General features: G+C 45.4%; 9 protein-coding genes and 3 non-coding genes across 14 annotated transcripts; 4 read left to right on the forward strand and 8 right to left on the reverse strand.

Annotated features, from left to right (window-relative positions):
• Positions 1–3,060: 3,060 nt before the first annotated feature.
• H257_16423 (hypothetical protein) lies at positions 3,061–3,334 on the forward strand (the record flags this gene model as incomplete). Its single annotated transcript, XM_009844853.1, has 2 exons — positions 3,061–3,239; positions 3,301–3,334. The coding sequence occupies 2 exons, from the start codon at positions 3,061–3,063 to the stop codon at positions 3,332–3,334; spliced, it is 213 nt and encodes a 70-aa protein (XP_009843155.1).
• A 1,499-nt stretch (positions 3,335–4,833) lies between these two features.
• Positions 4,834–13,422, reverse strand: H257_16424 (hypothetical protein). 3 transcript variants are annotated; one of them, XM_009844854.1, is made up of 12 exons: positions 12,867–13,422; positions 12,577–12,789; positions 11,764–11,910; positions 11,347–11,532; positions 11,159–11,280; positions 10,503–10,590; positions 10,097–10,325; positions 8,539–8,944; positions 7,180–7,563; positions 6,132–6,260; positions 5,179–5,340; positions 4,834–5,136 (listed from the first exon to the last, which is right to left on the reverse strand). In XM_009844854.1, exons 1-12 carry the CDS (start codon positions 13,384–13,386, stop codon positions 4,942–4,944), a joined length of 2,781 nt encoding a protein of 926 aa, XP_009843156.1. In that variant the 5' UTR covers positions 13,387–13,422; the 3' UTR covers positions 4,834–4,941. The 3 variants fall into 3 exon arrangements, with proteins under 3 accessions (XP_009843156.1, XP_009843157.1, XP_009843158.1); XM_009844855.1 differs by having other exon boundaries at positions 4,834–5,340; XM_009844856.1 differs by lacking the exons at positions 4,834–5,136; positions 5,179–5,340 and having other exon boundaries at positions 5,979–6,260.
• A 497-nt stretch (positions 13,423–13,919) lies between these two features.
• H257_16425 (hypothetical protein) lies at positions 13,920–15,291 on the reverse strand. Its single transcript, XM_009844857.1, has one exon. The coding sequence runs from the start codon at positions 15,235–15,237 to the stop codon at positions 13,942–13,944; it is 1,296 nt and encodes a 431-aa protein (XP_009843159.1). The 5' UTR covers positions 15,238–15,291; the 3' UTR covers positions 13,920–13,941.
• Positions 15,292–15,620: 329 nt separating this feature from the next.
• Positions 15,621–16,499, reverse strand: H257_16426 (hypothetical protein). The gene has a single exon (XM_009844858.1). It carries the CDS (start codon positions 16,319–16,321, stop codon positions 15,773–15,775), a length of 549 nt encoding a protein of 182 aa, XP_009843160.1. The 5' UTR covers positions 16,322–16,499; the 3' UTR covers positions 15,621–15,772.
• Positions 16,500–16,744: 245 nt separating this feature from the next.
• H257_16427 lies at positions 16,745–16,852 on the forward strand. The gene has a single exon. It is a non-coding gene; the product is annotated as a tRNA-Tyr (tRNA).
• Positions 16,853–17,388: 536 nt separating this feature from the next.
• H257_16428 (hypothetical protein) lies at positions 17,389–18,067 on the reverse strand. Its single transcript, XM_009844859.1, has one exon. It carries the CDS (start codon positions 17,982–17,984, stop codon positions 17,436–17,438), a length of 549 nt encoding a protein of 182 aa, XP_009843161.1. The 5' UTR covers positions 17,985–18,067; the 3' UTR covers positions 17,389–17,435.
• A 1,526-nt stretch (positions 18,068–19,593) lies between these two features.
• H257_16429 (hypothetical protein) lies at positions 19,594–20,216 on the forward strand. The gene has a single exon (XM_009844860.1). The coding sequence runs from the start codon at positions 19,690–19,692 to the stop codon at positions 20,023–20,025; it is 336 nt and encodes a 111-aa protein (XP_009843162.1). The 5' UTR covers positions 19,594–19,689; the 3' UTR covers positions 20,026–20,216.
• A 557-nt stretch (positions 20,217–20,773) lies between these two features.
• On the reverse strand, positions 20,774–21,094 carry H257_16430 (hypothetical protein; the record flags this gene model as incomplete). The annotated part of the gene is made up of 1 exon (XM_009844861.1): positions 20,774–21,094. The coding sequence occupies one exon, from the start codon at positions 21,092–21,094 to the stop codon at positions 20,774–20,776; it is 321 nt and encodes a 106-aa protein (XP_009843163.1).
• Positions 21,095–21,776: 682 nt separating this feature from the next.
• H257_16431 lies at positions 21,777–21,848 on the reverse strand. The gene has a single exon. It is a non-coding gene; the product is annotated as a tRNA-Gln (tRNA).
• Positions 21,849–22,518: 670 nt separating this feature from the next.
• On the reverse strand, positions 22,519–22,590 carry H257_16432. The gene has a single exon. It is a non-coding gene; the product is annotated as a tRNA-Gln (tRNA).
• A 767-nt stretch (positions 22,591–23,357) lies between these two features.
• On the forward strand, positions 23,358–23,959 carry H257_16433 (hypothetical protein; the record flags this gene model as incomplete). Its single annotated transcript, XM_009844862.1, has 2 exons — positions 23,358–23,647; positions 23,683–23,959. The coding sequence occupies 2 exons, from the start codon at positions 23,358–23,360 to the stop codon at positions 23,957–23,959; spliced, it is 567 nt and encodes a 188-aa protein (XP_009843164.1).
• A 576-nt stretch (positions 23,960–24,535) lies between these two features.
• H257_16434 (hypothetical protein) lies at positions 24,536–24,934 on the reverse strand. The gene has a single exon (XM_009844863.1). The coding sequence runs from the start codon at positions 24,919–24,921 to the stop codon at positions 24,637–24,639; it is 285 nt and encodes a 94-aa protein (XP_009843165.1). The 5' UTR covers positions 24,922–24,934; the 3' UTR covers positions 24,536–24,636.
• Between the last annotated feature and the right edge of the window lie 748 nt (positions 24,935–25,682).

Here is a 25,682-nt window from a genome sequence, read left to right on the forward strand (position 1 = left end):
TTTCGACATCATTTTCGAACTCAGGAGGGGGGTTTACCCTGAGAACCCTCAGGAGGGGGGTTTACCCTGAGAACCCTCCTACCGACTTTAACACGCCAAGCGAAGCCCATCATATTCGTATTACATGAAACTATATTTCAATTACTGTTGGAATTGATTTTTCAAATGCACTCTCCACAGTTCGACTTGAAATTCTGTCCCAAACACGAATAGTGCGCTGGATTGTTGCTGCTCTCTTGTCCTCAGCAGTCATGTTGTCTGTCTCACGATCTTCTTCTTCCATCAACCACTCAGACTTCAGCATAGCCTTCAAGGGACCCATAACACCGACGTCTAGAGGCAGGCAGCGACTTGTCGAGTTCGGAGGAACCGGTTCAATGACACTAAATAGTGCTTCCGCGGCCTTGTCTTTGGCCTTTTCGGAGGTGTGACACTCGAGGTTGTCAACAAGCAGAACTGACGCATCTTCCACATTTTGCGCCAGCACCTGCTCCAAATACATCATCCAAACTCGGTCGTCCATCCACGCATTCTTCTGTACTGCATACACGTGAGGGCCAGGGTAGGTGGGTAGCTCCTTGTTCTCAATTGGACCACCAGGCTGGCCCTTCACGATGAACAGCATTGGAAGTTTTACACCTATTCATGCATTAGATTTTACTTTCAATAGAGCTTACCGTCGGCGCGGATTGTAAGGACCACTGTGATGCGTTCAGAATGCTTGCATGACTTACCAACCTTCGACGATTTCCCCTTTCGCGCATAGGTTTTACCAGGTGGCATGTCAAAGAAGACACCGGTCTCGTCAGCGTTCAGGATTTGGGAACGCGGAACATCATGGTACTTGTCCCAAAAATGCGCGGCATACCCCAGCTAAACATCGTCAAGTATTTCTTGGTGGACCTTGTTGACGCACGGGACTCGTTGGGACAGTCGTTCTCGCGTGCAAAACCGACGCAGAAGGCAGCACAGAGAGTCGTAGCCGGTCGAGGCGTTCTTCTTGGTGCTCAGGTACGTGGTCAGCCATTCGTGTTGGTTGCGGCGGATCCACCGCATCATGTGGAAGACACGGACAAACTTTTCTTCGTCTCGGCGCTCGTCGATGTAGGCAAGGAGGGCATCCTTGAAGGGAATGATGGTTTTGCGTCCCTGACCTCCCAGGGAGCCCTTGGAACCATGCCGTTTGCTGCGAAGGATAGCATGCTCATTGTTGCGCCAACCACGCCAAGTGGAGCGTGCGATTTGCATATCGGCGCAGAACTTAGCTTCGTCCTGTAGTGGTGAGGCATGAAAGTGGGCTAAGAGGCACTTGCGGTCGCGGTTTGTGTACCGGCGATACTGCTCCTTTGGTTTGACCGAAGTCATTTTGGACTTTGAGATGAAGTGATGTCGATGAAAATTTGAAATCCAAATTCAAATTAACCAATCACAGCGAGCTTAAAGTATGCCACGTGTTTTATCGACATGGATAAATTACATTGTTTTTGTCCAATCATATTGCCAGCACTACTTCGGGACAAAATGAATTTTTTTATTATTGCTATGTGCAACAGTCCTCGAACTTTTCCGCCCACCACTGTAGTATGAAACATCTCGTTTGGATGAAAATTGATGGTGTGACGGGTGTTTCAAAATTCACTCATCTGAGCAAGGTCATATGACGTAAGTAATAAAATACTTTGAAATTTCATTCTGGCAAATAACTTGTTTTACGTCAACGGGCAAACTATTACATGAAAAGCACAATACTTGTAACGTTATGAGCTGCAAATATTATTGCAGGTACTATTACTGTATTAATAATAGTATAGTATTATAACCAATCCATATGTTTTCGGGGGAAATACGAGAAACCTGTAATAGTTTATATTATTTGCGGCTAAATTACATGTACTGCTCTGGTCCGTAATGTTTGTACCATGTTTTAGACTTGATTAAAGTATGCATTTCGAAATATTTTTGATTATTCCTCTTTAACTCGATAATATTAGGAAATATATATTAATTATCCAAGGTTTATATCCCAAAATAGGCCAACGACGGTGGTCGCCGCATGCTGAGGCAATGCGAGCGCTGTGGATGCGCCTAGACTCAAGATACGGGTATGCCGTCAATGAATGCACTATAGTGCTATACAATCTAGTGCTATGCGCACTCAAAGTTTCTCTATAGAATTCTCCTGGAGGATTTTGTGCATGCTGCAACAATCATCGTCGCCAGACCTTGCATCAGTCCTCAAGACTACAAAACAAACGTACCAAGCTCCTCAGCAGTGTTAAGAAGTGTTAAGACACCAGATAAGGACTTTAAGCTTCGAGTGCACGTGATAACAACGATTTTGACTGACTGGTCCATAATATAGTCGGCCATATTAGCCTAAGTGAACCATACCCGGCGGGTCGGTTTATGCTGAAAAAAATGGCATGGCGCACTTGGCGAGCCATATCTCAACGATGTGTTGGGGTCTTAAACTTCTTGAACTGGCCAATCAAAGAGGAGATAGCCTTCGTCCTTTTGCACCAATTAGATTAAGCAACGGATACATTCCGGGAAAATGGCAAAACGTTGAAAAAAATGGTACAAACATTACGGACCAGAGTAGTACGCGTTACTCCGGAGTATGTTAAACAGGCATAACGTTTAAGTCGTTGCCGAGGTGCCGCAGCCTCACTAGGTCATTTCTTGTCGATGATGCGCTGGCCGTCTGTCGACACGGCCTGTGTCCTGTGTCACACACGATTTCGCCAGTGGCCGCCTGCGATACTGGCGTGGCCGTTGGTGGATGGAGCGTAGTCGGTTGGGGCCTTTCACAAGTTGATCCCCCCACCCAAGGGACGGCGGCGACCTTGATGAGTACTGGGGTCGTCTTGTCCAAAGCCCCGACGGACCTCGCTTCACGCCGCGAGTGCGGCAAATGCAGATCCGATGATTCTGAATCGACGCATTTGATTGGTCAGTTGTTTTCTGAAGGATACATGCAGAAGAACATGTTTCGAACATTTACTAGTAAGTTTCTCGGAAATTCGTTACAGAAATACTGTATCCTACCTACCTACCTCGATGCTCGATGCTGCGTGGCTAGTGCTGGCGGCGGCGGCCGTAGGGGTATCCGTAGCCTCCACCGTCCTGATTGCAAAGAACCAGCCGGTCCAAGGCATGTTGCTCTTCCTCTGGTTCCTTGGCCTCTTGTCCGTTGCTGTGGCGGGACTGCCATCGACGAACCACTACGACAACGATTGGTCCTCACAAGCCACTACTGGCCACAGACGAAAGCCGACAGTACCAAGGCACTTCATCTAGTCCTGGCAACTGCAATACGTCTCATCCTGCCTAAATTATCCCAGATTACCTTGGTCATACCCCCCCTACCAGGACTTGATGTCTTGTGCGAAAGTCTCAGTTGCGTAGTGCAGACACAACAAATATCATATACGTCATCTTGTCGTCGGCATGTGAACTTGTGTCATTGCCAACGATTCGTCTGGTCGAGCTAAGTAGCCAGTGCAACAGTACACAGTCGCCTTCGTATGCGCTACAGCGTCATCTACACCCGTAGGCACGACGGCGCCAAAAATGTTAGAACATGCCAATGCCTTGAGCTCTTCTAGTGTATGCTCCCCCTTCTTGTCCTTGTCAGCATGCCGTCGTTACGCTCCATGCAACCAATCACATGTCGATGTTGGACCCGCGCCGTTTCGTTAGCCAATCAACGACGCCCACATCTATATTTCACATGTTTGAATTGTCCATTCCGCCGGAAAGTAGGGTTACAGATGTACTCAGTAACTGTAAGCAATTTTGCGTTGTCCAGTTCGTCGACTACAAACCTCAAGTATTGCCATAACGGCAGGCACCATCGACCCGATGGGAATCGAGCAGGGTCGCATAGTAGATAGAGGCAAACAAGTGATGATTGATAAGGGTGCGTCTGGTGATATTTCAAAAATAATATTTCATTTTCTCGCAAAATGGGATGAACCAAACTATGCCATTTTCAAAATGGAGGTAAAAGGTCTATTTTGTAATATGGCCTTTCGGACCTCTTCAACGAGTAAATCCCACGTGGAAGTATTGGATTTGGGTTAAAACTCTTCGAACAAGACATATTCCAACTTTGATAACCAGAAATATTGCAATATTCAGTCGCAAAACCCCATTTTGGGGCCGAATTCAACAAATCTGATCAATATTGAAACATGTCTTGTTCGAAGAGTTTTAACCCAAATCCAATACTTCCACGTGGGATTTACTCGTTGAAGAGGTCCGAAAAGCCATATTACAAAATAGACCTTTTACCTCCATTTTGAAAATTGCATTTTGGTTAATCCATATTGCGAGAAAATGGAATATTATTTTTGAAATATCACCAGACGCACCCTTGTTGAATTCAGCCCCAAAATGGCGTTTTGAGCCTGAATATTGCACTATTTCCAGTTACCAGACGCACCCTAAAATAGTGATTATTGATACTATTAATAGTATGCACAGGATTGTTTGTGCAGCAGTTACTATACTGAAAACCATACAACATGACTTTCATTCGTCTGATTGCTGTTTAACGAATTCAGTATCCGTAACTTCGAATTGAAATAGAAATAAAGACATGGAGATGCTCTAACCGCCCAAAACATATGCAAATGGGTACTCTGTAGTGTACAAATATTAACCTTAAAATGTGGTGCACCTTCAACTGGCCGCTTGTTTAACCATGACTAACTGTTACTACAATTAATACTACGTAGTACTAGTACAGTACTACTATTATACAATTACTCCCACGAACGAATCATTGTGTTTCAATTTAGTAGCCTGGCGTCGTCGACCTGACACTGGTATATATATATATATATATATATCACGTGGCCTCATCTTCGTATGCCCATCTAGTATTATTACTATGTATCTGGTGCGTACTACTAGTATATGAGTGTACTATTTTTACTACACAACCACTGCGCGTTGCCGACACAGCTTGGAAAACTGCCGCACGGCGCGGCGAAACGAGGCTTCATCCGCGGCCGTGACCAAGTTCTGGACGAACGCCGCCTTATCTTCTGGCGCGACCCGCCCCGTCGAGTCGAGCACTGCAAACAACCCCGCAGTACCCGTACCCGTCAACGCTGCTTGGACCCATTCCTACACCAGTTTATATTATAATTGCAATTAAATAGGACGTACCCGCAAAGTCGCCCCGGGCACTTGAGTCAGACACACGAGCACCCCCGCGCACGACCCGTAGTCGGCATCTACCCGCGAAGGGGACAAGTGCCCCATGACACCCCCCAACAAGGTGCGCGTGAGCTGCTGACCTTGGCTAGTTACCCACGCTTCCACTGTCGTCTAGTATATATATATATTGATTGAAAAATAATCCATGAATATATATAGATAGATACAATAAAACACCATGAATTTCTAGTACATACGAACACCATGTATATAATATTTATAGATAGATAGTTACGACACATGAATATATAGATATATAGTATGACACATGATGAATATTTGTATAGATAGATACAAACAGCATGAATTTATATATATATATATATATATAGATGGGATATATAGATATTTATATATATGACGCATGTATATATAGATAGATAGATAAATACAAGCACGAATAAATATATAGATAGGATATGTGCTGCAAAATAAATATATATATCATGACAATATGGAATGATGAAATCGCCGAATGCACTGGGTCCATACGATCGTTCTAATCAATTGCATATGGATAGAATACACTGCTAGAATATAAATCATGATATTACGGTGTGATAGTATACATGCCCTGTGTGGATCACCAACACAAATACATATACATATATATATATATTTGTTGCATAATATATTGCCGTACGTTTGTATGAATCATGTTTGTTTCGATATATGTTAGAATAGATGCGAAGAATACACTTGAATTATGTACAAGTGAAATCGACGCAACGAAAAAATTACTCTGTTCAGGCACACAGCATACATACTACATGATACAGTTCAGATATTGATACTAAAACACATACAGTACGCACACACTGTACATATATCTCAATATAAGAGAATGACATATATATCTCCTATTGAAACCAATAAATAACCATATTCCAAATATAGTGTACCGAGTAGGCCGACGTGGGGGCGGCGGCATCCGTCGGAGTTTTCGTGAGCTGCTTCAGCATGAGCTCAAGGCACGAAAGGACGCCTTTGGTCGCGTCGTTATGTTGCAGATGCAGCCCCAGCAACGATCCCTACAACGTATCCCATCACTTATCAACTCTTATATATATAACAAGAGTTGTATACATATATATATATATATATATATATATATATAACAAGAGTTATATATATAATAAGAGTTGTATAGATATACATATATAACAAGAGGTTTATATATAACAAGAGCTGTTTGTATACATATATATATGGAGTAACAAGAGTTGTCTAGATAGATATATATAACAAGAGTTGTATATAGATAGATTTATATAACAAGAGTTGTATAGATATATATATACAACAAGAGTTGTCTAGATAGATATATACAAGAGTTGTCTAGATAAATATATATATATATAACAAGAGTTGTCTAGATAGATATATATAACAAGAGTTGTCTAGATAGATAGATATATAACAAGAGTTATATATATATATAAAACGAGTTGTATAGATATAGATAGATATATATAACAAGAGTTGTCTAGATAGATATATATAACAAGAGTTGTATATATATATATATATATATAGTATCGTCCAAAACAAAACAGCACGAAAAAAGGACGCTATGTCGTCATCACGTCTCAATGTGGCACACAGAATAACATACACGCAAACAGCATCTATCCGACCTGCCAAACATGATAATCTGACCTGCCAAACAACATAATATATCAAACGACGTTGTCCAAGCCCACAAGCACCTGTATATATATATAAAATGATATCAAAAATCCAAATTTTGATCTTAAAAATCCAAATCTTGACGTCCTCACAAGATATACTCTATCAAACTCCATCCAAAGCGGGTACATTTACGTCGTCGTACTGTAGTAGCACTAGTACCCCACTGAAAACCCTATGAATCATACTGGACTACTACCCCACGAAAACCCAATATTTCCACGAATAGTAGTAATACTACTAGTAGACGATAGTATGTACCTGGAGAATCGACGGCAGCAGCGGCACCGTGAGCCCCGGCAGCGACCGGACGTAGCGCTCGACGAGGTAAAAATACTCTTCGACGATATCCGGATGGTCCACCAGACTCTGGCTCAACACGGTGAACGTCGTATGGCTGAGCTGCGAGAATAAGTGGTCCAATACAGGAATCAAGTCGTTGCTGCTGGCGTTGCTGGCAAAGTTCTTAACAATTTGGTTGGCGCAGTACAGGTACGAAGACTGCGGGACGGCTGCGTAGCTCTGCACGAGCATCTGCGACAGAGTTGGAACCATCACCACCATCGCAGGCAGCCGCAGCATGCGCTTAAAGCAGCGGCAGCATCGCTCCACGACGTCGAAGTTGGACCCAAATACATGCAACGTCTATAGACAACAGAGAGAGAGATGAATAAATGAATATTCTAGATGTTTATATATATATATATATATATATATATATATATCACGACTATAGACAGTCAACGAGAGAGATGAATAATATTCGAGAAATATATATACATCACGACTATTGACAGTCAACGAGAGAGATGAATAATATTCGAGAAATATATATATATATATACATATATCACGATAGAATGCAACCAAATGTGGCCAAGTCGTATCGTGTACAATAGTAGATGGCCATGTCGACACGATTTTGGATCGCCATCATCATACACACTATATATATAGATAGTATTCCAACTACCGATCCATCAAAAATTATATACAACGTTGGGCAAACTCATGACTATATATATTATATATATATATAGGCTGAAAGAAGACGCAACTCTGGATAGATATAAATATATATAGAATATAGCCATCATGTTTTCATCCTCCGCAGCGCATTCATTCGTTCAATTTGGACGAGAATTGTAGCTGTGCTCCATCGAATGAGCAACCAGACAATCGACGATTGACCAATCAAAACGCAGAACACGAACCAAGTAGCCAATCAAACTCACGTTTCAACCTTAAATCATATTGTTTTCCATATTTGTAATTTTGAATCGTGCAACCCTGGAATTAGTATATGTGACCCATATTTTACATGCAAAACGCAGTACAAAGCATCGATTCAGGGATTTGTTGCCAAGCCGCACATACAAATCCAATTGTTGGCGCATATATATATAATATATATGGATTTAAAAAGTCAACCCGCCCACACATAAGCCCAACGTATGTATGTATATATATATATATATAAATGGATTTAAAAAGTCAACCCGCCCACACATAAACCCAACTGTTGGCTTAATGATAGACAATATATATATATATAATATACCAAAGCCGCACACACACACACAGCTCAACGATGGACTATACATATATATATATATATACCTGCTGAAACAGTGGAAACAACTGCTCCGACAGCGCTACGAGCGGGTGTTGCTGCTGTCCATTAGAGGACGACGACGTGTGATCGAAAATGCACATGAGACGCAGGAGGTCCTTGAGGATACCGCCGGCGGACGGCGGCGCCGCCGTGGATGATGCCGCCGTCAGAATTCCGTTCATGCGCTGGGCAATGGGAGCGACGAGCGCCTCCAACGCTGGCACAATCAGATGGGGGTCGCCCACGGATACGCCCTTGCAGATCCCTTCGAGCAGAATCACTTGGTCTTCTACGTCCAAGGCATCGCTGGCTTGTAGCTGGCCATAGTACTGCATCAAATCACGACCAACATGGGCCCAGCAGTCGAGGCAGAGACCGCGCAGGGCGGCCGCTACCGCCGTTGGCACTTGCCTAAGTAGAGGCATGATATATGGATGGATATTACGAGTTGAATAATAGCACGAGAATGAGTACATATTATTAGGGAGAGAGACGAGGTAAAAGTGAACGACAAACTACTACGCCAAAAAGCCAGCAACAAGGAAAAAAGGCAAAAGAAAAAACGATTTATTGCGCTTTCGAGTGAAATTTCATTGTGTTGTGGTTTCTCGTTGGAATTTAAATCGATTTGGTTGGCTACTTCAGAAGAGCTCAAAATTATTAGCCAATCAAAACTCTCTCAATCAAATTCAACCAATCAGATCGATTGTGGATCGGTTTGGTCGGCGCGATTTCATTGCACCCCCTCACCCCAAATTTGTATCAAATCGACAATAATGGCTTGCTAAATAACATGGTACTCTTTTGTACTCGATGAACTTTTGTATATACAAATAAATATACCGTGTTGGTGTCACCACGATACGATTCGAGATATTAATTTTTGAAATATAGATATGTGTTAAATGAGCGGAAGGAAGAATATTGAATGCTTTCTTGGTTGGGGGACATTCGGCACGAAATGTGCAACTTGAAAAAACTCAATGACCACCCACATATATATATATATATATATTTATTTATATAGATATATATAGATATGCCCGTTGTGTTGTGGGTATATACACACATATATATATGTGTGTAATCGCCCACAGAACTCCAATAGCATCCAGGATACAGACTTGGGATATTTTTTTGTGGGAAAATTCAAAACGACCTGGTCATATATATATATATATACCTCCAAGCGCCTCCACACCACACACTACATCTTAGACATACTAATGCAACAACTATATATATATATATAAATACAGAAATCGCCCCCAACATCCATACGATAGATACTATATATCAATTTCATTCCCTATAAAAACAAAAGTTCTTCCCAATCATACAAACACACAACTGAATATATATATAAATACCCCACAGAACACGCTGCCAATATCCCATATGATACATATCAATTCCCTATAAAACCAAAAGTCCGTACCAGTCATACTAACACACAACTAATTATATATATTCATAAACACAGATATTGCCACCACCATCCCATATATACTAACTACTATATATCCCCCATTCCTATGCAAAATATGAAAAAGTCGTGCGTACCAGTCGTGGTAGTCGTGCCGAGTGGCGCTCATGGTCACGGTGGCGTCCACAAACGTTAGCAGCGACGCTAAATACGCGGCGCCGGACCCCGCCAGCCACTCAGCGTACCGCGAAATCACCAGACAAGACGTGTACTGTATCGCAGGATGCGCCGGAAAGCGAGGGAGAAACGCAAAGATCGTGTGCAGGGGAGTCTCATCCATGGGGGGGTGGCCTGCCTTGGACGAGTCTAACCATCACAGGATACAAACGGTCGTACTCGTTTTTATAATATATATATATATATATATATATATATATATCGATGCAATGTCGGTTCCAGAGTTTCGACGAGAAATAGATAGATATTTATATGTGTATATATATATGTATATCGTCGAAACTATATATATATTTATTTATTTACCTTGCAATTGGAGCTCCACTTGACGGGCAATGGACCGAAAACTGTACAAATGCGCTTCAATCGACTCCCACTGGGCGTCGGGAGATGACTATCCCATACCAAAGGTTATCGAAATATGTAGAAATATTCTCTACGTATGAAATATTCTTTTTTTTTAATATTCTTACATATTCGTGAAATCATTTCAATATTTTCAAATTGAATCTCTTTCCCAAGTAAAAATAGATAGCTCAAAAGTACTAAAAAGACAACACTCGTAGATCCTTGTCTAGTGGTCGACACAAGAATATACACATCGACACTAGCACCTTGACACGTCTCGAACTATAAATGTATATATATATATCCAAAAACACCAATATATATATATATATATATATATCCAAAAACACCAATATATATATATATATATATATCCAAAAACACCAATATATACATATATATACATATTCAAAAACACCAATATATATATATGTATATATTCAAAAAGACCAATATATGTATCCGAAAACACCAATATATATGTATCCAAAAACACTCATATGTATATATATATATATATTCAAAACACCAATATATACATCCAAAAACACCAATATATATATATATATATCCAAAAACACCAATGTATATATATATATATATATATTACGTACGTCGGGGTCTGTGAGGATCGCGTGGAGTCCTTGGACACAATGCGCCAGCACCAAGTCCGTTCCAAGCAGCACACAGCAATCTTGGAGGATATCTCCCAATTCCATTCGAAAGTTTTTGAAATCTACAATCTCCTGTCAATATATATATATATATATATATATACTTATATATATATATATACTTGTACCTTGCTGTTTATCCGACGGGAGTTCGCGAAACCCGTCGCGAAAGCACATGGTGTGCATGCAAATGCGCGAGAGGTTGGTCAGCGACGGCGCAAAGTTTCGCAGCAAAGTTTGCTTTTGATGGACATCTGGCACGAACCGCAATGCTTCGGTAAACGCAAACCAAAACGGAATCGTAATAGCTGCGACTAGACATCGAGAACATCTGTTGTTAGCCGAGACGAAAGAATCCGGTTGCGGAGAGTGAATCCGTTAGCCGAGACGAAAGAATCTGGTAGCGGAACGAGAATCCGTTAGCCGAGACGAAAGAATTCGGTAGCGGAGACGAAATAATCCGGTAGTGGAACGGAATTCGGTAGCGGAGACGAAAGAATCTGGTAGCGGAACGAGAATTCGGTAGCTGAGATGGAGGGACGTACGCTCGGGGTCTGGGAACGCCATGCACTCGAGCAGTGTGTCGACCACCAGCACTTGGTTCATGGGCGAATCGCCCAGTAAAATGTCCAAATATACTTCGGCCATTTCGGTAAACACTCGGGCCAGGCCGAGGCAACATTCGGTGATCTCTATATACAGATATATATAAATATGTATGTACAGTATATATATATATATATATATATTATGGAAGAAGTACGAAGTATAGGACACTACAAGAGCAAGGGAGAATTCAACAACACTTTTCGTGGGATGTCGATGCACGACCATAGCGAACGAACGTAGTTTGATATATAATAGTTGTGTTTGATATATATACATATATATATAGTGGGTGAAACGCAAATATACACTAACTAGTAGATATATATATATATACATGTACACTAGTATATATGTTGCGTAATGTACCAAGATAGGAAGGTTGTGGATTATCACCAAGAAATCAACCAGTGCATTGCGATTGGTTAAAAGAATGAAGGGAAGTGTTTTATGAGTGGCTAAAACGAATAGGAAAATGTGGTGAAACTGTCATAAAGATATTAGTCTTATATGATATTTTGCAGGTGCGGCGAGTGCATTCAACAACCGCCGGAAAAAATTTCGAGAAAGTTAACCCATTATCGTTATATACATATATATATATATGATTGCAACGGCCAATACCATCACAAGCCGACCACACAATTCCATCGACCAGATAAGGCAGGCCACCCTCGACAAAACATCAAAAACAGCCAAAAATAGCAAAAAAACAGCGAAAAACAGCCAAAAACGAACGAGGTGGACTCTACCTTGGGCCGCCGCGGCAGTGAACAACGGTTTGAGCTGCATGAGTTGAGGGATGAGCCACTGAATCACGGGAAGGTCGACCAGTGTCGAGTTGTACGTGCGAATCACTTCCACGACCAAGTCCACGGCGGCGTCGAAGAGGTCCGAGGTATCGTCGAGGCCTCGGTGGAGGACCTGGATCGCATACGTGGTCAGAGGGTTCTTGATCACCAAATCTACACACACATGCATCTCATGAGACACAAAACTTGGACCAGTGTCTGCATGGAGGAGGCGGTGTGTGTGTCTCTACCCGGATGCCGCGCGTCGCGGTCGAGCAGCTTGACCCACTCGGCCATGCACAACAACGTGTCCTTGGTCGCGGCATGGCTGCTGCCGAGGTACACAATCACGTTCTGCGCTTCTGTGTACGCGACGCTCTCGACGGCCGCGAGCGTGAGCAACGAGATGCGGACGTCGGCGTCCCAAGGACCTTGGATCAGCCAGTCTAGGCCCTGTCCCGCCTCCATGTTGCGGACGAGGGCCGTGCCCAGCAGCCGGACAATGTCCCGTTCGTGGTGATGCAGCGAAAAGAGCGACGACAGTTGCGACACTTGGGCCGGGGTCAGCGTCAAGTGACTGATGGTTTGCGCGGCAAACAGCTGCACCACTCGGGCAGTGGTAGGCGCGTTCGCGAGGAAGGCATGGCTCACGGCGAACGCATTGGGACTGGTCTGGAACGAGCGCAGGAACGCGTCGGCGGCGCTGCGGGTCTGTCCTGTCGAGCTCGACGCGTACATAGCCTCCACGGCTTGCACAACACTGTCATCCATGGTGGTGGGGTCTCGGTTGTAGGAATGCAATTCTTGCAACGGAATGACAATGGCCTTCCAAAATATAATTGTATTGCGCCACCAATTCTATTAAATTATCTTGGCATTTATATTGCACGTCATGGCATGGTTATTTAAATTGACCGCCTCCGCTGGGAATTTGACCAATCAAATCGCGCAGATATGAAATGTCTGCACGACGATGGCTTCCTGCTAGAGCTAGGCGTGTGGCCTCCTCTACAAAGTGCCCATACTAGTACCCTTCCTGGTACTCACATGCATATGAGCTCAACGTACACGGATAATGAGCATGTCCATGGCGACATGCACGCGCAATGAGCCCACTCCGACGCAATGGAATGCCGAGGCCACCAGGGAGCACCTGCGTATGGCACACCACCCATCAAGTCGTCAACCTGGCAGTGCCAAATGCTTAGAATTGTTGAGTTTGGAGCGAGTATATAGTTACGACGACATGTTAATACACACAGCGTGGTACAAATTGATTAGACCACTATGCACCAGTTGCAAATCGAGAGTACAATAGAAAGATATTTATTGACTTGTGTTTGCTATATCATCGCTATCTTCCAATAGCCCCAGTGCCTCACGATGTTGGCACAGATAGACCGTGACATGATGATGTCCCTTGGACGTGGCTTCGTGCAGCGCCAGCGACGTGCATCCTTCGGTCCGGTGGGTGTGGAGAAATTTCACAACGTTCAAATGTCCATTGGCCGCGGCGCCATCCATGGCTTCTTTGGTACAAGTTGTGTGGTGGTGGAGATTATGGTTTTTCATGCAACCGTGCAAATACTCGACAATGTCCAGATGGCCATTGGTGGCTGCTTCGTCCATGGCCCAGGTCGTACAAGTCTCGGTTCGTTGCGTGAGCAAGAACTGGACGACTTCCAAATGGCCATTTTGCGCGGCCAAGTCCACGGCCCACGACGTGCACCCTTCGGTGCGATGTTGATGCAGGAACTGTATGACGTCCAGATGGCCATTTCGCGCTGCGCCGTCCATGGCTTGGGTCGTACATCCGTCCGTTCGATGGTTGTGCAGCAACTGGACCACTTCCAAATGGCCATTTCGCGCGGCCATATCGATGGCTTTACGGCTGCACCCCTCGCGCCGATACCTCATCAAGAATTGTACGACCTCGACATGGCCAAACTCGGCGGCGCTGTTCATAGCAAACGTCGAACACCCCTCTCGGCGGTGCTCATGCAGAAATCTCACTACTGGCAAATGGCCATTGCTGCTGGCCAAGTTCATCGCTTGGGCCGTACACCCTTCGGCGCGGGTAGAGTGTAAGCGTTGGACCATGCCCAAATGTCCATACTGCGCAGCCCAATCCATCGCTCGTCGCGAAGCACTCGTGTTGTGTGGACCATATATTTGTTCCAGAAACGTAACGATCGCGTGATGCCCTTGCCCTGCTGCCACGTCATAGCACAACTCGGGGGCGGCTTCGTCTAGTGGACGAATCATTTCGTCGTGGAGATGGGGGTGGCGGTGGCACAGCCGTAGGAGATCCAAATTACCCCCGAACGAGGCCGCCACGGGTACCAAGGCTGCAAACACGGGTAAATGTCGGCATAAATGCATCAGCCGACGGGAGCCATACAATGGCAGCCAAGATTTCAAGAGGGAATTGACGCTTTGAAACGCGGCCACGGCGGCGGCGTCGCGACCAGTGTCGCCCAGGTCCTGGACGATATTTGTCCACACGGAGGGGCTCATGATGGTTCGAAACGGCAACAAATCCTGGGTCAGTCCTTCTTGTTGCTCGAAAAGCATAGAGATGAGCTCGGGCGTTCGAAGCACCGTCGATGCGGCGGCCGCCATGCGATGATAACGATGGACGATTGGTTGACTGTGTGTGTGTCGTGGAAATGATGCTTATGCGACTGTCAATACGAACTCCCACGAGGCAGACATGCATTCACAGGCAATCAACTGTGAGTGATGGTGGGGCTACTGTGGTATATTGCCAAGTTCATTGAAAAATGGTTTCACTTTTGAACAGTCCAAATTTGCGTGAGTAGGACAATAATGACGTTAGTGGTATACTTACTGTATGGCTTGAGACTGACTCCAGGATTACAACAGGGAACCAATGTTCACATGACTCATAAAATTGATGCAAACGCAGGAACCAAAATCACCGCGCTCGACGATGGTTGCCACCTATCGGCCCGTTTTCCGTAACGTTGAACCGCCTCAACAAATGGAATGTTTCACCGCACAATCGATGCGATATTATTACGATGTACAGTTAATATTTACGCTCGTATGTTGCTAATATCTCTCGTAAATTCGTACTAGTAGTCGACAGAAGGAACATTCCTTGATTACTACAGTCGAGTATCCCACCGTTTGGTTATGGTTGTAGCACCGTATCGATAACCCAGTCGAGCCCTTCGTACAATCCGTCGCCTTTAGGTGCACAACACCCCTGGACGAACCATCGATGATTCCGCGTCAGTGCTTCCATGTCCAACGCGGCGGTAACTTGGTCGGTGGTCATGGCATTGGGCAGGTCCTGCTTGTTGGCAAACACAAGCACATGCACATTTTGCATGAGTTCGTCGGCCAACGCACGGTGCAGCTCGTCGCGCGCCGTGGATATGCGGTCGCGGTCGTTCGAGTCGACAACGTACAGCAGGGCGTGGGTGTTTGCAAAGTAGTGACACCACAGCCCCCGGCCTTTGTCGCCCGTTCCAACGTCCCACACTGTAAACTCCAAGTTCCTGTACGTGACAGCCTCAACGTTGAATCCGAGGGTGGGGATCGTCGTCACCACGTCGCCCAGCTTGAGTTTGTACAGGATCGTGGTCTTGCCGCCTGCATCCAGACCCACCATGAGCACGCGAACGTCCTTGTTCGAGCCAAATAGTCGGGCTAAAAACCGGGATACCAGTGACCCCATTGAATGTCGTCAGTCGGTATATGATGCCGCCGTGATAAAAGAGTACTGCCCAGGCTGGGTAGGTAGTTAGTTTGGCGGGAATCGCAACACCTTGGCCACTTACGTGGACACTCACAATGACGTGGGTGCGTGTGATTGGCGGCGGCGGTGAAAGTACTTGTCGTTACCAGACTTTTCGGTTACAGAGTTGCCGTTTTACTTAGAATTGGGATGTCATCACGTTGTATTAATTTCGTTGCTGAATCGATGGTGTACGCTATTCCAAACCGCTTGATACGTGGTTGGTCACTCTTGGTGCTGTACACAGGGTTTGTACGAAGGGTTGTTGGCTCGATAGCTTTCGGGGGTTTCGGGGTTTGATTTACTATTTCATCACGCGGTTAATGATTATGTTAACATACCATCGCTAATAAGCTTCTATATCCGAGCATAGCTCAGTTGGTAGAGCGTTTGACTGTAGTGGAAAATCATGCTGGTTTCAGTATGACATTGGAAATCAAATGGCCACCGGTTCGATTCCGGTTGCTCGGACGCATTTTTACTACCGGTAGTTAATTTCACAATCTTCTATCGTTCGTCAATCGAGTAGAGCTGAGCTAATATCCAGAAATAATGTGTAGCCAATCAGCGACAAGTAATTTCAGATTGACCAATGGGAGGGTTGGTGCCTAGTTCGGTCGGCGAGATTCGATTCAACGGGGCCAGGGAATTCATACCGATTCTCCAATATGGTTACCCGAAAATACTTGTTTTTTTTGGCTTCTAGCTACGTTTCATGCGAATGAGGTAAGTTGTTTGTCCATTGATATTTATTACTGTTGACACATATGAGCCATCAGTATGCAAGTACTTGGTACTGTACTACTGTAGTAGTATTAATGAGCAGCGAGAGTATCGATCGACCAATCAAAATCCACAATTTGAATCAAGTGACCAATCATATCTCCTTTCAACCATTCAACATTGAATTAGTGTGTGACTAATATTAGTGTGACACACGCACGTGTTTTACATACAAAAAGCAGTAAACTTACATCAAATCGATCAAGCAAACTCAACTTTTGAGCAGCAACAACATGAAGGACGATGATGAAAGTACGAAGATTATGATTGATCAAAATTTGGGATGTTTTCGCATCGACTTGACGAGCCAGTCCAGGCCTTGGTTTACGCCGGCTCCGGTCACGGCGCTGCCAACCTGCAGATGCCACACTTGCCGCAGTCGATCGAGGTCCATCTTGGCACTGATGGCGGCGGCGTCCAGCGCGCCGGGAAAGTCTTGTTTGTTGGCAAACACGAGCACAATGGCGTCGCGAAGGTGGTCTTCCCACAGCATGTGATGCAGTTCTTCGCGGGCAGCGTCCATGCGCGCGATGTCGGTCGAGTCGACGACGAATACCACGCCTTGTGTGTTGGGACACATGGTGCGCCACACGGATCGGATCTTTTCGTGGCCCGAGAGATCCCACACGTTTAGCTTGATGTTCTTGAACTCGACCGCTTCCACGTTGAACCCGATCGTGGGAGTCGTGGTGACCGCCTCGCCAAGCCGGAACTGATGCAACAACGTCGTCTTCCCCACACCATCCAGCCCGATCATGATCAACCGTGCCTCGATCTTCCCAAAGAGCTTGGTCCACACACGAGAGATCGTACTACCCATGTCCACCTACGTAGCGATGGCGACGACGCTCGCTCGGCAACAATGAAGAATTCTCGCAATTTTGCTGCGAGAAGGAAGCAGAATCCAGCGTTGTGATTGGTCGAGCCATGCAGAATATAGCCATGCAGAATATAATCTCGAAATTGGCATCTGGTATTGATATTATATCAAATACTATTAATAGTATCAACATCAGAAATATATTAACATATCCTTTCGAATCGAGATTTGCATCCTTATGAGCGGGAAATATTTGACCCATTATCCATACAATAGGTTGCAATAATTGAGCTCCTCTCCAACATATATGTTGCTGGCAGAGTACATATGACAGCGTCGTCTACTTTACTGGTCTAAGCAACTTCTTCAACTACTTTTTCAGGCTTGTCCAAATCCGTGAGCTGCTTCGGTCGAACGTTAGCGTAAACCGAATGACGCCAGCCTTGGTCCTTGAATGGGTTCAATGAGCTGTTCACACAGCATCACTGGTAAGCTTACGCAGCTGGTTGTTCATGTCTTTTTTGAGAAGATCTTATGTCTACTACTACTACACTACTATATGCGTGGGTGGCTTCGATGTTCGGGAGGTCGGGTAATGTCCAAGGACCCCTGTAAAGCAAGTGGCAATCTTGGTCCGGTGATGGCCAGAGGTTTTACAGGAATACTTGGAGTGAACCAAATATGTTTCGTTCGAGGGAGAGGGTTTGTTGAGCTCATGGTGGAGTGTCCTTGGGATGTACATACATACATCGGGCAGGCTAAAATGTGTTTCTTCATGCTGTGCACAATGGCAGCGGTGGCGGCGGCGTCGTCTGACTGGGGGTCTTTCAATGGAGGTGGAGGTGTCCGTGTTGCGGACAACCCACGTCCATCTATCGGCGTCGGAGCGCCGCGGACGACGTCCAGACAGACGACACGTTGAGGCACCTAGCCGGAATCGTCGCGGTGGTGGTACTGGAGCAAGTGGCGGCGGCGGCGGCGGGCATCGTGGTGGAGTGAGGGCTCGAGCGCAAAATCGAAAGTGCCTATTGCCGCAAAAAGGTGGAATGCACCAACCACACTTTCTTAGAACGTTCCCATTTCGTCCATACAAAGTGCAAGTGTAACCAGGAATGTATGTCACTTTACAACTAGGCGGCGAACCAGTCCTTGCTGGTCCAATCACAAATTGCGTTCTATTATTCCACGAGTTTTGACAACTACAGTACAGTTCTACTAGCATTATAGTAGGCGACATGGCACCTGCCTTATGCTGAGGTAAAGAGGTTCGACAAACGGATGAGATGTGCTTGTTGTTTGGCTGGTTGTGGCGCAATTGGGGTGTATAGCAAGGTTAGTTAGGTGGTGATGACCTTGGAAGTGGAACCGAAACAGCCAACAATTTTGGACGACATATACTAGTACAGTATTTATATTGAGTGATGGTCGAAGCCGGTCGTAAAAAATTGAATATGGCGCCACTGTTGTGGGGTTGTTCCAAATTAATCGGACCAATCAAATCCGTTGGAGATCGCGCGAACGCGTTTGATTCGTGGAAAACAACGGGATGACGACGACCGGGGGGTGCGCTGCCTTGGAGTAGATTTTTGGTTTTTTCAAATATGTAGTAGTCCGATTGAGCAACTCCAATTTGTTATTCCTGCCACAATTGAAACGAATATGCAAGCAACACACACGCCTACCGCGCGGACAGATCCCAGTGCACATGGACGCTGTGGTAGTGGCCCGCTTCGACCCAGCTTGTGGGGGCTATGATGCGCACTTCATCCCTACAGCCACAACCAACAACAAAGCCGAGTACGATGGCCTGCTACGAAGCCTTCAGCTAGCCAAAACCCGCGGCTACACCCACCTTACGGTATATGGGAATAGCCAACTGCTCGTGCGTCAAATGCAGGGTATCTACAGTGTGAGCCACCCCGGGCTCCGCGTCCAGTGCCTCCAGGCCCGCCGCCTGGCAGCCACAATCCACTGTACATGGCGCCATCGGCCTCAGGAGGGAAATCAAGGAGCGGATTTCCTGTCCCGTAGCGCCAGATGATTGCTCTTCGTACACCTCCTTGGATGGGCCAGAGTCCGTTCCTCTACCATCACGGCAGCTTGCCCCACAGTACGATTTCCTGGACCTGGATCTCGCCTTCAACCCTGGGTAGCTCCACACCATTTTCCCCATTAGTGTAGCTTTGTCTGTATAATCTGACCAGTAATCCATCAACATCATCAACCAGCACACACGCCAAGTGTCCACTCGAAAACACATTGGATCAGGGCAACCACGACCACGACGTCCAACTAGTTAACGCCACTAGTAACGTTACATGTCCTGCACACCATCGCTAAACACAACAATATCGCATTCGCCACGTGCACAAGAACAACGAGTGTTGTTTCTGTACACAATATACAGTCATTGAGCCTGTCGTCCAGCCGTGGCTAATGTGGATGACAACATCCACAAACTTCTCTCGCGTGAATCTCTTGTTTCCGTGTGTGTTAATAATCGCTCCAGACGCGGCTGTGGTCGTCTACAGTGTGCATTTCAGACATTTGCAGGTGCTGACGTAGTATATATTACTTGCCAATGCACTTTCCATCGTTGTGTACGACGTGCTTGATATCGACTCTGTGCACTGCCAAGTACCAGGGTCGATGTGCTGCTCCTTCAGTACCTCCACGGCTTGGGATACATACAAGTACATTTGCAAGCCCCCGACTGACGACTCGATTATGATTCGGGACATGATGCGTTGTGGTGGCCACTTGCACATGTTCAATACCACTTGCTACCATCAATGGCACTCTTCTGCGTGCACAAAGCCATCGCCTCCCAAAAACAACTTTCGATTGTCCCAAGCAAATCGCTGTACAACGACACTAGCGGTCTGCGCAATCTCGACGAGTTGGTCGTCGTTCACCAAGTCGCGATGCCTCAAACTGCTCAAACCGGTCAAGTCGTCGGCATGCAGTGGCTTCTGGACATGTACACTGAGGGGTGGCGTGGCAGGAGTGGTGCCCTTCAGATGGTTAATGTGCATGTGGTTCGACATCTTGCGGCAGCATTGCACCAAGCAGAGCACGACGACGCGATCGTTCGCGTGATCGTATATCATCAACTTGTTGCTCAAGTGTGTACCCGTCTTCCCCCTGCAGGCCGTGGCACGATGTGACGACTAGTCCACACTCAACGCCATTCTAGCTCCGTAGCGGCAAAAGTTTTAGAGTCCAACTGTATGATCCATAACGGTTTACTTGGCAGATGCAACTATTGGAGCAACGGGGGCGCAGCAACATTGACAGCTAGAACAATCGAAGCAACGGGAGGGGGGGGCAAGGGGGAAATAAATGCGTAAGAAAGGGGAGATATATAGTGGCAAGTGGTGTTCCAGTAGGATGATAAATTGCTAAATTAAGTGCTTGAAGTGTGAAGTGTCCCTTGTGTACAAAAATTGTTGATCAGCTCGACATAGAGTAGTCAATTGATGTGCGAGCAGGACGGTTTGCGGAGGTCCAGGGATCCCAGCATATTTGACAGTATGTCCTGTGATCCACCAGCACTTCGGTCACAAGCTACAACGCCGAGCATGAAACAATTAGAAGTAGTAATGAGTTGCAATGGGAAAAAGAAGTTGGTTTCAAACCAGAATATTGTTTGAGTTAGGTTCAAAATTTTGAACAATAGCATTGGCGTCACGCCGCAACTGTGGAACCATGACGTGTCTGTAGTACTAGGATGCATCAAGGAAGCAAGTACCCAACGTAGTGTATTTAAGAAAGGAATTGACGAAAAAAGATAGGTCCTACCGGGACTCGAACCCGGAATACAAGATTCAGAGTCTTAGGTGCTAACCATTACACTATAGGACCGATATTATCGTCGATGGGTGAAGCAAGCACTCAGTAAGTGTATTTACTGTTATTGTGCTTTGCACTTCTTTTGGCGTCTGCTTTACGTGGCTAAAAGAGTGATACTTCTGCTGTAACTGTATTACAAAGTTGAATAAATACCTGGTGTTTTAGCTAATTCACTGGTTTTATAATTGCCAAATAACTCTGAGCAATAATAATCACATGTGATGCTGAAGTGACCAAAGTGACCAAAACACCTTGGCTGTTTTTCCATCGCGTAGTACACGCTACCTGCATGTCCTATGCGATGGAACAAGAAGATGGCGTGTTTTCTACGATGTGACACCATACGTACATTGCTGTACGGTAGAACTTCGTCGCAATGTGTCATTTGTACTGTAATATCAAAAGTTGTTCACGATGACCAGTGAGTGAATTGTGCGATTTGGTCCCGAGAATAGCAGATATAACTTCGATTTGCACTTTTCAAATGTGCAAAAGTGAGGGAGTTGCATAAATAGCCTCCCTATAATTACATTCTGTAACGAAACGTGACCCTAAATCACTGTACGGATTATATAAAACACTGGGGTCGATGTAAAAACATCCAGGTTTATGGTGTGAATAGCCAAAACGAGTGAAAAGCACAGTAACTGTAAATATAAGAAAGAAATTCACGAAAAAAGATAGGTCCTACCGGGACTCGAACCCGGAATACAAGATTCAGAGTCTTAGGTGCTAACCATTACACTATAGGACCGATACGTTTTTCTTTCAATTGCGTCACATTGATTCACAAACAAATGATTTAGTATCGAACGTTACTTTTGCCCTTCTCTGTTGTTGCCCAGGATCAAATAGCAAGACATACTCTTGTCTTGGATGTTAGCTTCTATATGCCCGAAAGATTGTTTGAACAGTACTTCCCGCTACATTAACTGATTCAACTTTCACTTAATGTCAAGGGATTGTTTTCAATTGTTTTGGCACAGGCATACTATTCGAACGGCCACATTTTTTCACTCGGAGCAGCCGGAAAGCATTCCCCGATCGTTCTCTCTTTCCACCAAACATCATTTTGGACCAATCACGTGAGCGAATGCAATAATGTGTGAAGTCATCAGGTGGATTCTTTGGCAATTGACCTTATGACGCGCCGAGTTACATTCACTCTGGAAAGCAGGGCACCAGTACATACATATTCTCATCTCATAATTAGCCAAGTTGGCATCCTTCACGTGCGCAATGACAAGGCTCATGTTTGTTCGCCTGACCTATTGAGTTGGTATTTTGCATTATTGTATTTGACGATGCCATGTTGATCCAGGAACTCGATTTGATCGGTGTAATTTTTCGATAACGTTACGCCACTCTTTCCAAACTACTACGTAGTAGATAAGATTGCAAATAATTTAAACCGTTTCACGGATACTGAACACACACATACTGGATTCCTGCATGGAAAGTGATAAAAAGCCATCATTTTCAAATCGTCCACGCACCACCACCACCACCTCGAACGACAACATGCGCAACTTGGCCAAGTGTTTTTTCAACGGCTGCCCCCACGAGGCGGTCATCGGGTCGTGGAAATGCATGTTTCACATGCATCGATTTATCTGCTCCATGCCCCACTGCCGCAACCAAGTGTACGCCCGCAACCGCTGCGTTCGTCACGGAGGGAAAAAGCGTTGCGAGGTCGACGGATGTGTCCTGAACCGCCGCCTCGGGCGCTTTTGCGTTAAACACGGCCCCCCCACCTCAGTAAAACTCTGCAACGAACTGGATTGTTCAAAGCATGCCCATTTGCATGGCAAGTGCGTCCGCCATGGCGGGGGCCGACGTTGTTCAGTGCTGGGATGCCCATCGCATGCATTCGACACACGCCATCCAAGTTGATAAAGCCCCGTTTTGAGGACTACGGAGCCCCCCAAAGCAGCAGCGACAGTGTGGACGAGTCCATTTTGGACCTGCTGCTGCAAACTACGCCAGCGTTTACAAAAGATGACTTGACAGGGCCACTGCTGGATTGGACCTCTGTGATTGGGGTGATTGAAGACGCGTTAAAGTGGGATGACAACACCGGTCTGCTGGCACCCCCAACGCCCAAATTCCACGCGTTTGATTAAACGACAAAAAAATATTGTTTCAGAGACTTTTAGACGTGGTGTTGTTGGGGGTAGAGAGAGAGATACGTACGCAATAACCATAATAAAAATGACCCAAGACTAAGATACAGTAGTAAATCTATCACGATAAAGCGCGTGATCTACGAATATGTGTGGAATACCCCATAAATATTAGTATTGATTGGACTGCTTCGAAGTACTTGATGGGATACGCATTACTGGTAGCTAGCTGATACAATAATAGCCACGCCACGTACAAGATTGTCATATTCAACTATATTGGTGGCGGCGTCCGCGATGAAATGAAGATCATTGTAGCACACAAGAGGGGGGTATCACGGGGTAAAGACGCACATAAGGTGTGGTGTTCTTCTACAGGGCTGGAGCAGCACGCATGTCAGACGAAAGCGGAGGATTTGGCGCAAACATGATTCCCCGCCCAACTAGGAGGAGAATGGGGTGGTAGAACTAGGAGACCATGCTTGCCGAGGGCAGTGTAAAGGTCGTCGCGGAGGCAGTTCCGGTGTTTTGCATGGTACTACTGTAGTAGTAGTATGATAGAGCCTGCAAAGCTGGCACAGCATTGAACATGGAAATTGCGAGTTCAAGTGTAGTGATTGGGCGCAAAGAGAGCTACTACTCAATTACTTGTGGAGCTGATAAGCTAATGGCTCCGCTCACTTGCCCGATCGGTCCGAAATCCCAGGTTTGCCAGCTGCAGCTTGATTGCCCTTGGAGAGAACTGGTGACCATCCGTTCTCCCTGGCCACAGCTCCAATGTCAGTCAACCGCTGGATCGGAGCAAGAGCCATGAACTTCAGGGCATCCTTGGTGATCTCGTCTCGGGCCGACGCTTGCAGGGCCGCCCACTGCTCTTTTGTGAACCCCTCCTGGCCTGCTGCAGACACCGCTATCTCCCGCGTTCGCGAGCTCTGCCCATCAACTTTGACTTCGCCCGTCATTTCAGAAATGACATGTGAACGAAATTTTCTCTCCGAAATTTTCACTCCAATGTCAAGATTACATTCACTCTGGTTTTGAACTGTCACCCGCTGATTGGACGGAATCATAATTCCACAATCGGCCGACACACACATTTCATGAAGCAGATCGGGCAGATCAGACTGTTACTGGTGGATATTTTAGGAAAGGACGAGGTATGATTGGCCACGAGCACTGGCGTTCTATTGGCCTGACGACTTGATGCTCCTGGCACAGGCGTTTGTGAGAACTACAATTGTACCCAATGAATGAGTTCCAAAAATACACCAGATAACGTTACCCTTAACGCAGAAGACAAATTTAAGGACGATTTTCTGGAGGCTGTCTGTGTCAGAATCACCAACGGAAATAAATATATTGGAACGGCGGATCGTGTGTTTTGCGTTTTTGATAGTTTCAGGTTGACAAAAGGGACCAACGGTCTCAACAGCAATTATATTGTACAAAAATAGATTCGAATCAATATTTGAGTTGCGAACCGAGTTTTGGCTGTTGTGAGATTCTTAGATCTTTATTCCACAAAGACATTTGAAATTCAAGTCTTCGATTCATATAGTTTCTCATTGCTACTAGGTGATTTTGATTTCGCAGCTCCGAGGACATGGCTGTACTCTTTGAGGTTTGTCGCTCATCTCCAATGTGATGCAAAACAATTTGCATTTGCGTTTGTGTGCAGCCTTCACTAGTGATTGCTTACGACCAACTGTTCGGATCGTTGTTT

This window comes from Aphanomyces astaci (genome assembly GCF_000520075.1).
Source record: "Aphanomyces astaci strain APO3 unplaced genomic scaffold supercont1.86, whole genome shotgun sequence".
In the NCBI taxonomy this organism is placed as follows: Eukaryota; Oomycota; class Saprolegniomycetes; order Saprolegniales; family Verrucalvaceae; genus Aphanomyces; species Aphanomyces astaci.

What these genes read in the sequence shown, in the direction of transcription:
- H257_16428 (XM_009844859.1), bottom strand. Translation starts at nt 17,984, where the DNA reads ATGGGTAGTACGATCTCTCGTGTGTGGACCAAGCTCTTTGGGAAGATC.
- H257_16424 (XM_009844854.1), bottom strand. Translation starts at nt 13,386, where the DNA reads ATGGATGACAGTGTTGTGCAAGCCGTGGAGGCTATGTACGCGTCGAGC. An exon ending in CACTGCCGCGGCGGCCCAAG is followed by an intron (nt 11,911 to 12,576) that starts GTAGAGTCCACC and finishes ATCTGTATATAG; the next exon opens with AGATCACCGAATGTTGCCTC. An exon ending in TGCCCGGGGCGACTTTGCGG is followed by an intron (nt 5,137 to 5,178) that starts GTACGTCCTATT and finishes AAACTGGTGTAG; the next exon opens with GAATGGGTCCAAGCAGCGTT.
- H257_16425 (XM_009844857.1), bottom strand. Translation starts at nt 15,237, where the DNA reads ATGGCGGCCGCCGCATCGACGGTGCTTCGAACGCCCGAGCTCATCTCT.
- H257_16429 (XM_009844860.1), top strand. Translation starts at nt 19,690, where the DNA reads ATGGACGCTGTGGTAGTGGCCCGCTTCGACCCAGCTTGTGGGGGCTAT.
- H257_16426 (XM_009844858.1), bottom strand. Translation starts at nt 16,321, where the DNA reads ATGGGGTCACTGGTATCCCGGTTTTTAGCCCGACTATTTGGCTCGAAC.
- H257_16434 (XM_009844863.1), bottom strand. Translation starts at nt 24,921, where the DNA reads ATGACGGGCGAAGTCAAAGTTGATGGGCAGAGCTCGCGAACGCGGGAG.